Consider the following 15,000-nt stretch of genomic DNA (forward strand, 5'->3'; position numbering starts at 1 on the left):
TGGGACTTCAGAAGTCTGACAGACCCAAGAAGGAACCCAGTGACCACGAGGGTGTCGGGTGGAGGTGGCTGATCTCAGTCAGCCCTTGTTCTGTCCTGAGTGTGGCACGGAGCCGGGACCTCACAGGTGACACCTCCCAGAACTGACCTGGTTGGTCACACCCCCAGGAAGCATCTGTTAGAATCCCAGCCTGCTGCAGGCCTGTCCACAGAGCTGATTACTTTTCTTTTAATAAACCAGGTGCCAGGTGTACTTATGCCTGCAGAAACCCAGGTGCCAGGTGAAAGTGCTTTTCCTCTAGAGAGGGCAGGTGCCTCCTCTTTGGGCAGTTCTGAGGCCCAGGTGGTCTTTTCCACTGGCTGAATGGACCCTGGCCTGGCTCTGAACACAGGGTGTCCTTGGAGGGTCTGAGTCCTCTGAGCAGGTAGCCTCACCCGGGGACAAGGAGGTTGCCAGAATTGCCTGGTTAAGGCTTGCCCACTACGCAGAAGTCCTGGTGCTGAGCCGGGAAGCGGGTGGAAAGGGGAAAGAGGCCAAGGCACGGGCGCTCCGCCCTCCGCCACCCGCCGAGGAGCTTGCTCCAGCACGTCCACGATGAAAGGGGGCATCCTCGACATGACCTACAGAGCACCTGGCTGCAGTAGGGTCCCCATGCCATCGCGCACTTATGGCACTTAGCAGGGGGCAGCAAAGTGTTGGCGGAGTTCAGCACTGTCCACTCATACCGGCCATGTTTCCAGGACGAGAGAGGAACCGTGCTTGGAGCGGGACGCCAATCAGGGAGGCAAGGAATGGAGGCTGGCACCGAGCTCTGAGCTGGGAACCGAGGGACAAGCACCCGAGTCAGGTTTGCTGCCGGCATCTGCAGCCCACACTGAGCTGACCCAGCGCAACGCTCAGCAACAGGCCCGAGGCCTAATGTCCTTTAGTGGTTTCAGAAGACGAGGGAAAAAGGAATCGGAGTTCCCAAGGGTGCCTGGTCAAGAATTCCAACTACAAAAACTTGAATTTCTTCAGGGCGCTACCGAGGTGAAGGGGTTTCTCTCCTCCCACCATCAATGTGTAACTAACGGCTTTGCGACACTGCCGCCAACACACGCTGTCCGTCAAGGTCTCTCAGAACCAGGTAATCGGTCATAAGTGACGTTGCTCAAGACCAGGGGGACTTCTTCCCGTGCCTTCAGATGACACTGAACCTTGGATTTCTCTTTTTTCCTGAGTTTTCCCAAGTCCAAGCAGTCCGTCTCTTCGTGTTGAGGTGAAATAACTAATGATCTTTCTAAAGTATGCCCAGAGCCTAGGCTGGGTATCCCGCCACCCCGCTCTGACCCTGAGATACACATCTGCATGTAACCACTTCAGGCCACGAAGCAGCCACGCGCACGTGCCCCGAGGCCCCAGGGAACTTGGGCTTCCTCTGGGCACTTCAAAGGCTCAGGCGCCACCTGCACTGATTTATAGCGCCCAGCAGGGAAGGGGACTTAGTGCACGGGAGAGGCCGTGAAGGCTCAGGATCGCGAGATCTGTTCGTCGCCGTCCTCGAGTGTGAACCCAAGGTGAGTTTGCCACAAGGAAGAACAGGTGGCAAGCCCTCCCCAGAGTGCTGGGTCGTCCAGCAGGGGACCTGGCCCTTCCACCTGCAGCACCTTCCCACACCTGTAACCTGGGCGCGTGCTCTGACTGAGCCACGGGACGCCTGTCACAGAATGAGACGGTTCGAGGTGCTGGAGCTGAGCAGACGCCTCAGGGCGGGCCACACGCCTCGGGTATGGATTCGAGCCTCATCCCTCGCGCACATGGCAGGCGTGACTTCTACAGGATTGACAGCAGGCCCCCTCCTGGCTGCGACCACAGGAGGGTCACCAAACGTCAAACGCCATGGAGCCCGAGTCCCCACAGCTTTGCTAAGGATGAGAGCAGACCATCCCAGGGGCTCCTGGGAGGGCTTGTGAGCTCGTTCTGCAGGGCCGCCTGGAAGGGCTCCGTGGAGGGGAAGGGAAAGCCACTCCCGCCCTTGGTTGGAGGAAGGCTGTGGCTGGGCACTGGCAGAGGCCAGCTGGAGCCCGGGCCACCACGACTGTATGCCCAGGCTCTGAGCCGGGCAACAGGGCTGCTGCCATCCCCAGGGTAACTCTGGGCACTGTGGTGACAGGAGGGAGCCTACCTGTGGCCTGAGAGAGGGTCTGGTGACAGTGGGAGCCCACCTGTGGCCTGAGAGAGGGTCTGGTGAAAGGGGGGAACCCACCTGTGGCCTAGAGGGGGTCTGGTGACAGTGGGAGCCCACCTGTGGCCTGAGAGAGGGTCTGGTGACAGGGGGAACCCACCTGTGGCCTGAGAGAGGGTCTGGTGACAGTGGGGAGCCCACCTGTGAGCTGAGAGAGGATCTGGTGACAGGGGGAGCCCACCTGTGGCCTGAGAGAGGGTCTGGTGACAGTGGGGAGCCCACCTGTGAGCTGAGAGAGGGTCTGGTGACAGGGGGAGCCCGCCTGTGGCCTGAGAGAGGGTCTGGTGACAGTGGGGAGCCCACCTGTGACCTGAGAGAAGGTCTGGGGACAGTGGGAGCCCACCTGTGGCCTGAGAGAGGATCTGGTGACAGGGGGAGCCCACCTGTGGCCTGAGAGAGGATCTGGTGACAGTGGGGAGCCCACCTGTGACCTGAGAGAGGGTCTGGTGACAGTGGGAGCCCACCTGTGATCTGAGAAAGGGTCTGGTGACAGTGGGAACCCACCTGTGGCCTGAGAGAGGGTCTGGTGACAGGGGAGCCCACCTGTGGCCTGAGAGAGGGTCTGGTGACAGGGGGAGCCCACCTGTGACCTGAGAGAGGGTCTGGTGACAGTGGGGAGCCTACCTGTGACCTTAGAGAGGGTCTGGTGACAGTGGGAGCCTACCTGTGGCCTAAGAGAGGGTCTGGTGACAGTGGGAACCCACCTGTGGCCTGAGAGAGGGTCTGGTGACAGTGGGAGCCCACCTGTGACCTGAGAGAGGGTCTGGTGACAGGGGGAGCCCACCTGTGGCCTGAGAGAGGTCTGGTGACAGGGGGAGCCCACCTGTGGCCTGAGAGAGGGTCTGGTGACAGGGGGAGCCTATCTGTGACCTGAGAGAGGGTCTGGTGACAGGGGGACCCTACCTGTGACCTGAGAGAGGGTCTGGTGACAGGGGGACCCTACCTGTGACCTGAGAGAGGGTCTGGTGACAGGGGGAGCCCACCTGTGGCCTGAGAGAGGGTCTGCAGCAGAGCATCCCCCTGCCCCGGCACTGGGGAGTGGAGCCGGGCACCCTATGAGTGGAGCTGAGCTCCGGTTTCTGAAACTGGGACCAGGTCACTAATTGTGCACCAGTGCTCCTGACCCTGGCAGCGTCAGCGGGAACGTGGGGTGGGCACCTGGTCACCTGTTCTGGAAACTGCAAGGTAAAATCGCGGCAAAGCCTGGAGCTCCCGCGGGCCTGCTGTTCTGAGGCTCCATCAGCGGGCCAGCTTCCCGTAGTTCCCACCACGGCCTTAGGGACGGATGCTGCTGTCACCTTTGTTTGCAGACAAGACAAAGGGACACAAGGAGGTTAAATATTCATCCGGATTCACAGAGCCTGGAGGTGAAGCCGCTCTCTGACGCGGGCAGGCAGACTGCAAAGCCTGCTCCCAACCCCTTCCACTGCCGGCCCACGGGGCCTTGTAAAGAAGCTCCAGGGTCCTGTGGATCTGCTGACGGTGATTCCCCTGAGTGACCAACACTCCCCATTGAGCAAACCAGGACGCAAGCAACAGGAAGTCCCCGCGGCCGCAAGTCCCCGGCCTGGGCTGCAGTGTACGCGTGTAACTCCATTCCGAGTGCCATGCTGTCCCGGCCCTGTGATGGACTTAAGAACGTCACCCATCAGTGGACTGCCTGGTGGGGGTGTGGACCCGTCTGGTTCACCACTACCTGGGTGCTGTCCAATAGCAACCGAAGGGCCCAACCCAGGCTGGTCACAGACCAAGGACCGGTGAAGACCCGGCCGAGAACCTAGGGTGCAGAGTGGAAGCTGCGTTCACAGCATTTCAGACATCATCCTCTAGATGTATGTCTGGGGTTTTGAAAGTAGTGTAAGAGGCATGGGAGTGGCTTCCTGGTAAAATAAAGTATGGTCAGTTATCCCACTCCTTGGTTTATACCCCAAAGACTTAAAATCAGTACATTATAGTGATGCAGCCACATCAATGTTTGTAGCAGCTCAATTCACAATAGCTAAGCTATGGAACCCAACTAAGTGCATTCATCAACAGATGAATGGATAAAGAAAATGTGGTACACATACACAATGGAATATTACTCAGCTATAAAAAAGAATGAAATTATGGCATTTGTTGGTAAATGGATGAATCTGGAGACCATTATGCTAAGTAAAACAAGTCAATCCCTCCAAACCAAAGGGTGAATGTTCTTTCTGACATGTGGATGCTAACACACTGTAAGGGTGAGGGGAGGGAAGAATAGAAGTTCACTGGAGAAGACAAAGGAAATGGGGGGAGGAGAGGGGGATGGGAACAGGGAAGGCAGTGGAATGAATCGGACATCGCTTTCCCATGTTCACATATGAATGTGCGACCAGCGTAACTGCACACCGCGTACAACCACAAGAACGGGGAGTCATGCTCCATGCATGTATACGTCAGAACACACTCGACTGTCAGGTATAGCTAAGGAGAACACATAAAAACATTAAAAAACAGGAGGAAGTCTGGCAGCCAGGCATTCTCCACCTCTCTGTAACCTAGACCCGGTCAGTACTGGAAGGTACCAGTCCTCAGTGATCCGCCTGCCTTGGTCTCTTTACGGCACACGTGAGGGGCCCGCGACTGGGCGCCAGGGTGCCCTGCAGCGCACGAGACCATCCACTACTACCCACGGCGTCGACAAAGCCAAGGCACCGGCCACGCGGACGCGCAGTTCCGCTCTGGACGGCTGGGGAGCAGGAGGGGCGGCAGGGGTCCCCTGTGCCGCTGGAGCCTCCCCGTGGGGACAGGAGCGTTCGGAATCAGCCACGGCCCACTGATGCCGTCCCACCCGACTCTGCTTCCTCGAACACGCACAACCCTGAGACAGGCCCTGCACCCAAGAAGGTCAGCAAGTAGCTCAGCCACCCCCACAGCCCGCCTGACCTGTCACCACTGGCAGGTCGTCACCACTGACCCCTCCCAGGATGCTCTGAGAAGCTGTGGGGAATGCGAAGCAGGTCCGGCCCGGCCCAGCCCGGCCCGGCAGTCTCCGGACCAGCCTGTGGACGTCAGCGCCACACACGTGAGAGTGCAGACCGTGCGTCAGGGGCCTGGCGTCCACAGAGCGGCCCTGCCTGAAGGCTCCAGGCCCACTCAGGACCTCCAGCAGCTCAGAAGAGGGCCTCTGGCCAGATGGGCCTCTCCCATCCCCTGCACACCGCCCCCCGTGAACAGCAGTGAGCGTCATGGGCCGAGGAGATTGGACCACCTGGGGGTTCCCTGGAGGGTGGACGGGAGGGAGGCACCAGGGGCCTGGATGATTCCGACTGTGGTCCAGAAGGACGTGGGACTTGAGAGGGGCAGGCAAGACCACGGGAAGTGGGAAGAGGGATCTTAAACACACTGAGTATATGCCCTCAGGCCATGTCCTCCGCTCCCGGTGACAGGAAAGCCCAGTGATTCCAGGCCCTGCTCTATATACAGCTGCTCCCATTCACCGTCCCCGGGCCCTCCATGGCCCTTTCGGAAGAGCTGAGGTGTGACCTTCCTCACACCCAGTGAGAGAGGTCATTCTCAGATGGCCCCAATCACCAACTTTCCACTTGGTGTGACCGTGGTAGTGACATGTCCCGAATAGCTGTACTGGTTTTGGGTTGTGCCTGGCTGCTTTGGCAAAGGAGGTAGGGAGGGCCCGTTAATAACTGGTTAGAAAGCCATGGGCCCACACTGTGCCCTACCACCATGCCTCCTGGGCATGAGCTGGCCGTGCTCTATGTACAGAGAGCAGCAGGAGGAAAACCACCACCCTGAAACGTGATGGAGAGCCACTCGGGGCACAGCTCTTGGCCTACACGCCCTGGTCACCATGAGCCATGGGGTCAGCCAGGAGCGGTGCTGAGCTCACAGCCCCTCCCAGCTTGTGATCTGGAGTGAGGGTCGCTGCTCGTCCACTGCAGGATGTCTTCCCGTGCTGGACGTGGACACCTCTGTTGAGGGACAGAGACTGAAGGCAGCTCCCCTATTTCCCACCTCATCTTTCCGTCTCCCCCACAATGCTCGATACCTCTGACGTTGTTTTTATGAAACAAAACAAGACAACATGGCACTGTGCTGCTCCCAAGCTGGCAGACAGCACCTGCGTGGCTCCCCTGCTTCTCCCAACTGATATCACCAAGCAAGCCTGGCCCCTGCAAAGCTCGGGACTGACTTCCCCCCATTCCTCCACCACCGACACTTTAAAGGAGTTTGGGAATAAAAGAGTCAAGTCACCCATTAGGCAAAAGCAATCTTCAAAGTTCACTTTCCCCTATCGAACAAGGGCTCCCAGCTCCGGACTTCAGAAGTCTCAGCATCAGCACAGAGAACCTTCCGAGAACAACGCTAAGTACATTAAGCTGCCACATCACTGAGATTGATTTACAATATTTAGGACTCTGTTATCATATCTATACAGTTTCTCATAAATGCCTTGAAGAAAAAAATTCCTTTCAATGGATTTGCTAAAGCAAAAGCCCAACTCGAATGGCAAAGCAATGAATTTTCATTTTATTAAGAAGAGGCTGTAAAAGACGTTTTTAAATCTCCTGGTTATGGACTTTTTAAAGAGATTTGTCCCGGAGTGAGTGGAGGCTGCTGTGGCCAGGACTCGGGCCCTTTGTCTGTGGGGTCCAGCTTCTCTATGAGAAAACAAGCTGCCAGACCAGCACCGTGGTGGTCTCTGGGCCTGGTGGGCGAAAGGGCTCTGGGAAGCTTCCTGGGTTATGGAAAAGCTCTATGTCCCGATTGGGGCTGCACGGCCCTACATTTTCCAAACAAGCTCTCCTTAAAATGTGCATGTGATTGTGCATACTTACACCTCCCATGTGATTGTGCATACTTACACCTCCCCTGTGATTGTGCCTACTTACACCTCCCATGTGATTGTGCCTACTTACACCTCCCCTGTGATTGTGCATACTTACACCTCCCATGTGATTGTGCCTACTTACACCTCCCCCTGTGATTGTGCATACTTACACCCCCCCTGTGATTATGCATACTTACACCTCCCCCTGTGATTGTGCCTACTTACACCCCCCCTGTGATTGTGCATACTTACACCTCCCCCTGTGATTGTGCCTACTTACACCTCCCCCTGGGATTGTGCATACTTACACCTCCCCCTGTGATTGTGCCTACTTACACCTCCCCTGTGATTGTGCCTACTTACACCTCCCCTGTGATTGTGCATACTTACACCTCCCCCTGGGATTGTGCATACTTACACCTCCCCCTGGGATTGTGCCTACTTACACCTCCCCCTGTGATTGTGCCTACTTACACCTCCCCTGTGATTGTGCATACTTACACCTCCCCTGTGATTGTGCATACTTACACCTCCCCCTGTGATTGTGCCTACTTACACCTCCCCCTGTGATTGTGCATACTTACACCTCCCCTGTGATTGTGCATACTTACACCTCCCCTGTGATTGTGCATACTTACACCTCCCATGTGATTGTGCATACTTACACCTCCCCCTGTGATTGTGCATACTTACACCTCCCCTGTGATTGTGCATACTTACACCTCCCCCTGTGATTGTGCCTACTTACACCTCCCCCTGTGATTGTGCCTACTTACACCTCCCCCTGTGATTGTGCCTACTTACACCTCCCCCTGTGATTGTGCATACTTACACCTCCCCTGTGATTGTGCATACTTACACCTCCCCTGTGATTGTGCATACTTACACCTCCCCCTGTGATTGTGCATACTTACACCTCCCCCTGTGATTGTGCATACTTACACCTCCCCCTGTGATTGTGCCTACTTACACCTCCCCATGGGATTGTGCCTACTTACACCTCCCCTGTGATTGTGCATACTTACACCTCCCCTGTGATTGTGCCTACTTACACCTCCCCTGTGATTGTGCATACTTACACCACCCCCTGTGATTGTGCCTACTTACACCTCCCCCTGTGATTGTGCATACTTACACCTCCCCTGTGATTGTGCCTACTTACACCTCCCCATGGGATTGTGCCTACTTACACCTCCCCTGTGATTGTGCATACTTACACCTCCCCTGTGATTGTGCCTACTTACACCTCCCCTGTGATTTTGCATACTTACACCACCCCCTGTGATTGTGCCTACTTACACCTCCCCCTGTGATTGTGCCTACTTACACCCCCCCTGTGATTGTGCATACTTACACCTCCCCTGTGATTGTGCCTACTTACACCTCCCCCTGTGATTGTGCATACTTACACCTCCCCCTGTGATTGTGCCTACTTACACCTCCCCATGGGATTGTGCCTACTTACACCTCCCCATGGGATTGTGCATACTTACACCTCCCCCTGTGATTGTGCATACTTACACCCCCCCTGTGATTGTGCATACTTACACCTCCCCCTGTGATTGTGCATACTTACACCTCCCCCTGTGATTGTGCAAACTTACACCTCCCCTGTGATTGTGCATACTTACACCTCCCCCTGTGATTGTGCCTACTTACACCTCCCCATGGGATTGTGCCTACTTACACCTCCCCTGTGATTGTGCATAATTACACCTCCCCCTGTGATTGTGCATACTTACACCTCCCCTGTGATTGTGCATACTTACACCTCCCCCTGTGATTGTGCCTACTTACACCTCCCCCTGTGATTGTGCATACTTACACCTCCCCCTGTGATTGTGCCTACTTACACCTCCCCCTGTGATTGTGCCTACTTACACCCCCCCTGTGATTGTGCATACTTACACCTCCCCTGTGATTGTGCATACTTACACCTCCCCCTGTGATTGTGCCTACTTACACCTCCCCTGTGATTGTGCATACTTACACCTCCCCCTGTGATTGTGCCTACTTACACCTCCCCCTGTGATTGTGCCTACTTACACCTCCCCTGTGATTGTGCATACTTACACCTCCCCTGTGATTGTGCATACTTACACCTCCCCCTGTGATTGTGCATACTTACACCTCCCCCTGTGATTGTGCCTACTTACACCTCCCCCTGTGATTGTGCATACTTACACCTCCCCTGTGATTGTGCCTACTTACACCTCCCCTGTGATTGTGCCTACTTACACCTCCCCCTGTGATTGTGCATACTTACACCTCCCCATGGGATTGTGCATACTTACACCTCCCCAGAAAATAAAAACCGTGCTTTGGCAGCATGGTGGGAGAGTGGTGCTGACTCGCACATCCACCTGCTTCATGAGTGTGATACCCGGAGCCGCTGCATCCAGGGTCCCCGGCATGGGCAGCGCACAGCACCGGGAGTGCCTGAGGTGGGCTGTGAACCACCCAGAGCAGCCCATCCTGCCTTGATCTGCTCCAGCCTGATCTCAGGCTGGCCTGAGCTTCCTGCTCAGAATTTTGGTGATTTAATAATGGACACAGCAGGAGCCTTCTGCAACAATGTCAAACCAGTGGCGGAAAACGTCCAGCACTTCAGACACGCTCCAAACGACAGGTCACTGGTTTCTTTGGAAAGGTTTAATTTGATTTTCCCAACCCTCCTTTCCCCCAGGAGAAACAAGGCCCTCTGCTTCTTGGAGGGGGTGGAGAATAACACGCATTTGTATTTCCTACATGTCCTCAGAGGTCACCTGGGATCCTCGGTCAATGGTCCACTAAGTGCCTCCGGCCTGTCAGGGCAGTGCCGAAGGGCTCTGTGGAACCCCCCACACGTGGCTACCTGTGGGTGCCCACCTAGCCCCATGCTCGACATGCCCACTCAGTATCTCGACTTGGCGGAGCCTTGGAAATGGGAGCTTAACTACGGTCAAAGGCAAAGAAATGAGAAGGTACACCAGCCCTGCGGTCCAGCCGCGCTGTCCAGCCCCGCGGTCCAGCCGCAGCCGCGGCAGGGGCTGCTCTGGGCATGCCCACGCCGGCCCCTCCGCTTACCTTCGTACAGCCAGTCGCTGAGGCCGTTGTAGATCACGCCCTCCTTCCCGGTGGAGACCACGCGGATGGCCTGCTTTCCCACGTGTGCACAGTAGTAGATGTTGTTCTCAAAGATAAAGATCTAATTTGAAAGAGGAGAAAAGCACAGCGTGAGCCAAGGAGGAGGTATCCCTGGCCTCCTTCAGTCTCAGGTGGGTCTTCCTCTTCCTGTTGCATTTATGAGAGAGAAGCAAGGTGATCTCGGAATCATTCCATGTTCCCCACCCGCAACCAAGCCTGTATCCAAGGATCAATGGCACTCAGGCTCCAGGAGAGTTCACTCATAGCCATCAGTGTTTATCAATTTAACGATCACATGGTCTCGACTGGACGCTTGGTGGCCTTGGTACTTCTGGGTATGAACATCACGTTGGATTGGGCATTTTAGCAATGGCAGTCTTTCCCCAGCGATTAGGATTGGTGGGCTGGGAACCTGGAGATCTGGGTCCTGGTTGCTCAGTACTCACTATAAAACTGTGTAGTGAGCACCTGTCTGTACTAGTCATGGGGACTCGGGGAAACGGGGCAGGACCCCAGAGTTCTGGGAACCTGACAGGGCTGCCTGGCCTTGCCCAAGGGGCAGGCAAGCCTCCCTCAGAAAGTGAAGAAATGTCCTCACTGACCGTTTAGCCTTTTTTAAGCGCACAGCTCAGTGGCATTAAGCACATTCACATTGAGGCAGCCATCACCCCACCCATCTCCACAACCTTCCCATCTTCCCAAACCAAAGCTCTGTCCCCACCGAACAAAAACTCCTGCCATCACCCCAGCCCCTGGCACTCTCCGTTCTGTTTCCTGTCTCCATGAGTTTACTCACTCTAGGCCCCACATACAGTGGGACCCTGTGGTGTCTGTGCTTATGACTGGCTCACTTCGCTTAGTCCCAGTTAGGGTTCGTCCATGTTGCGGTGTGCGTTAGGATTTGGAGCAAGTGAATGACAAGGACGGTCATTGCTTCACTCTGCTTTATTGTCTCTTGACAAGAACAGTTTTTAAGGAGGACAAGTTTATCTTGGCTCCTGGTTTCAGGGATTTCAGTCCATGGTCAGCCAGCTCCATTGCTCCAGGTCCAAGGTGAGGCAGAGCACCATGGCCTCCACCAGCCAGGTCATCGTCGCAGACTGACCCACCGATGAGGCTCCGACGCTCATGATCTAACCATCTTGCCTCTGAAGATCCTCGCATTGTTCTGCAGAGGAGCCTCTGGGGGCCTCACTTCTGAACCGTGACATCGTGAGGGGAGCTAAGACACTGGGGGCTGAATGGAAGAGCTTGAGAGGAACCAGAGCCGGGGGAGGCACAGGTGTCAGAGCCGGAGCAGCGTGACCTGTGGACTGTCCCGCCAGGCGTGGAAGGAGGGGCCAGACGGGCGCCTGGCAGGCCGGGAGCCAGCTCTCGGGGGACCTGTGGCCACAGGGAGCCCCCCTCGAAGGCCTGAGTAGGGAACAAGATTAGCCGCAATCCTCCTGGGATGGGTCCAGGGCTGTGCAGGGAGCGGGGAGGAGGAGCGGCCGGAGGCTCTTGCAGGGGACGGAGGTGGAGGCCAGGGGAGCTCACTGCTGTGTGAGGGGACTGAGGTCTGGGGTGACGTGCAGGATGACACGGTCTCTCTGGCTGATCTCTGGGGCCACTGGGTGATGGCAATCCACTGGCAGAACTGCAGGGTGGCACAAGATAGGACAGTCTGACCTTGGGCCTATCAGGAGGAGGGCAGAGGACAGCCCAGCCTCAGGTTCTCAGAGCTCAGTGCACAACAGAGCTTTTAGTGAGAGCTTTTAATTACAGCACTTTAAAAATCCCAGTGCCCAGTCCACCAGCCCAACCTGACTCTCAGAATCTCTGGTGGGAGAGTCAGGCATCATTTTTAAGAAACACCCCAGGTGACTGCAGCATGCAGCCCAAATTAAGACCGGGTGCCCAGGGACAGTCTCCGTGTCCTGAAGCTCTTGAAGTAGGCTCAGCTGCGTGTGCACACACAACCTGTGTGTGCTGGGGGCCATGGGCCCGCTCTGCTGGTCAGCACTCCCGAGTCCCCGCCTGCCTCGGGGGCACTCACACACACTGCTGGTCCTACTCAGCAAATACCCAGTCTACAGAAACTGAGCTTCGTGGAACAAGAGCAGGAGTTGTGGCTTCTCTTGTGCCAGACTAGCTCATAAGCAGGGTAAGTGGCACAGAGTCAAGACCCAGACTCCGGGAGCTGGGTAGAAGCAAGCTTGTGGCGAGCAGCTTGCAAACTTGTTTATTGCGGGAACAGGTATACATTTTATAGGTTTCTTGCCCAATCACAATGCACACGGGGGATCAGATCACCAGATTCCTATATGAGTTCCCTTGGTAACACTGAGTCAATGTGGGGGAGTTGTGTGCTTTCCTAGGTGCCCAGAGTGGAATGCTCCTCCCTGCAGGTTTTCCTGTTGGGTCTGAATGTGCAAAGGTTTTCCTTACACACCTGAGACGTTCACTGCCTCCAGCCAAGAACTAGGCCAAGAACTCCTAACAAGGAGTCAACCCAGCTTTTTTAAAAAAGAAATTTTAGAGACACATTGTCAGGGTCATTTAAGAGACTATTCAGAGAAGAAGGTACTTTTTACAATACAGAAAATGATATAAATATTAAATGCTTTATATTGAAATAGAAAAAAAGGACAGTTTCTCCAGATGGTTCTCAGCAGGATGGTTCTGAGAGTCCTATTGATTATTAATTTTCTGCTTGGGCTTCCTGGTTCTTAAAGTATGCCCTTCAACCAGAAATGAGCTGGAAAACTTCCAAAAACAAGTGTGTATCCTAACTGAATTTCACCAGCTGTTCCTATAAGTTTGCTGAGGGTAGCAAGTGTTTCTAAATTCTAACTTCTTTTATGTGTTCTATGACTACAATGGATTTTTGAATAGAGTCAGGTTATAGTCAATTAATATTTTAAGTAACATTTGCAATGATAGTTGGGCATGGTGATGCACATCTGTAATCCCAATGGCTTGGGAGGCTGAGGCAGGAGGATCAAGAGAGTTCAAAGCCCACCTCAGCAAAACCAGGCCCTAAGCAACTTAGTGAGACCCTGTCTCTAAATAAAGTACAAACTGGGCTGGGGATGTGGCTCAGTGGTCAAGTACCCCTGAGTTCAATCCCTGGTACTTCTCCCCACAAAAAACAATTTGCAGTGATAGATATTAAATCCTCTCCTACCTTGGCTTTACTTTTAGTGGAAGGGAAATGAAAGAACCAGCTCTAAAGAAGAGTGCTTTGCTTCCAAGGTGCCTCCCATTTTCCGTGTGGCTTTCAGGCCCAGGTGTCCGAGTGGATTTCGTGGATGCTGTGTTTTGTGAGGCACCGCGGGGCTGCTCCACCTTCTCACGTCCTTGGCTGGCCATGCCACCTGTGCCGCTGACCTCACACAGGCTCGGGTCCCCAGCTTCCCGACTGATCCACAGGCCCCAGTGCACGTGAGTCTTTTCTCAGACACCGTTTTCCTCATGCAGTCTGTTCTTGGAAACCTGGGGTAACTGTTACGTCAGAATAAAGCTTCACTTGCTAGTCTGGAGTCCAAGGCCCGCCCTGATCAGGGTCTGCTGGGCCAGTGAGCCCTTTCGCTCCTACAGAAGTGACCGAGGTCCCTCTCGTGGGGATGCGAGGACCGGGCCAGCCCTGGGCTGCAGGAGTCCACGTTCACACCGGGGAATCTGGGTTCCACCGGCTCAGGGTGCTCCAGGCCTGGGTCCACACCACGTGCTGTGAGCACGGTGGGCATGCTGCACACCCTGGGCCAGTTGTTGGGCTTCTGTGGGCCTCGGTTTCTGCATCTTTCAGTGGAGATGGTAGAACCTATCCCGGGGTGGACATGAGGAGCCGCGAGGTCATCTGGCAAAACGGAAACTCCTGGAAGAGTGACTGTGAGAGCTTAGCCGAGCTAAGTGTACGTGCTTACGCGTACGGAGTGCTAGTCCTACGCACGTGCACCGTGAGTTCTGACCCCTCGCCTCAAACATTTATCACCTCCAGGTGCGGCAGCCTACACGCTCCTCTCTTGAGTTCTCCGTAAAACACACAGTAAATTGTCCTCCACCAAACGCAGCCCCCTGGGTCACAGAGTACTAGAACTCTGTGCCCCTGATCTGACCAGACGCGGGGCATTTGGGCCATTCACACCTGGCAGCTGGATTTCTCCTGGGGTTAATTCTGTCTTCTCAACTGCTGGATTTCAAATTTAAGTTTCTAAGTTTTAAGGAGTCTTTGGCAGGTAGAATGCCTGGCATTTTTGGAAGATCAATGGGACATAACCTGAAACGGCCTGAGATATTAGAGCAGGGGAGTGTTTCTGGAGGTGGCTGCAAGGCAGAGAGGGGGGATCGCAACGCAGGGGAGCCCCGAGTCATGAGAGGACCTCAGCGTGGTGCTGGAGTGGCCAGTGGCCCGGGTGCTGGCGAGGCCAGGCGAAGGCCAGCGGGCGGGGAGTCAACAACAGGGCACTGACGCTTTCAAGTTGATTTTAATTTAGGAGTTTCATTCACGATTATCTGAAGTGAAACCCCTCATTCCTCCAGACGCAGCACGGGCACTGTGGGGCAGTGCCGGCCAGTACAGGATGGTGAGCCACACTGGAACACACCGGGCCGCCCCCGAGACAGCCTGGGCCATTTGGGAAAAGCGTACTGAGCAACACCCATGTCTTGACCCGCCCAGCCCTGTCCCTGCCGGCCACACGCTGCCCTGCTGTGCTGGCCACTGGGTGGTGCTGACCCTGCTGTGCTGGGCACTGAGGAGCTCGGTGGGGTCGGGCAGGTTCCTGCTCGAGAGTCCCACAGCAGGGCGTGGCAGCAGCAGGGGCCTGGGCAGGGGAGCGAGCGGAAGGCTTCC

General features: G+C 55.5%; 1 protein-coding gene across 7 annotated transcripts in view; it reads right to left on the reverse strand.

Moving 5' to 3' along the window:
* The window catches only part of Dpp6 (dipeptidyl peptidase like 6), an 872,193-nt gene that overhangs the window by 127,889 nt on the left and 729,304 nt on the right, over positions 1-15,000 (reverse strand). For all 7 annotated transcript variants that reach the window (XM_047560556.1, XM_047560558.1, XM_047560555.1 and 4 more), the window contains exon 8: positions 10,107-10,227. In XM_047560556.1, the coding sequence (XP_047416512.1) occupies positions 10,107-10,227 (121 nt within the window). The remainder of the gene's footprint in view (positions 1-10,106; positions 10,228-15,000) is intronic.

This window comes from Sciurus carolinensis, chromosome 8 (genome assembly GCF_902686445.1).
Source record: "Sciurus carolinensis chromosome 8, mSciCar1.2, whole genome shotgun sequence".
Taxonomy (NCBI): Eukaryota; Metazoa; Chordata; class Mammalia; order Rodentia; family Sciuridae; genus Sciurus; species Sciurus carolinensis.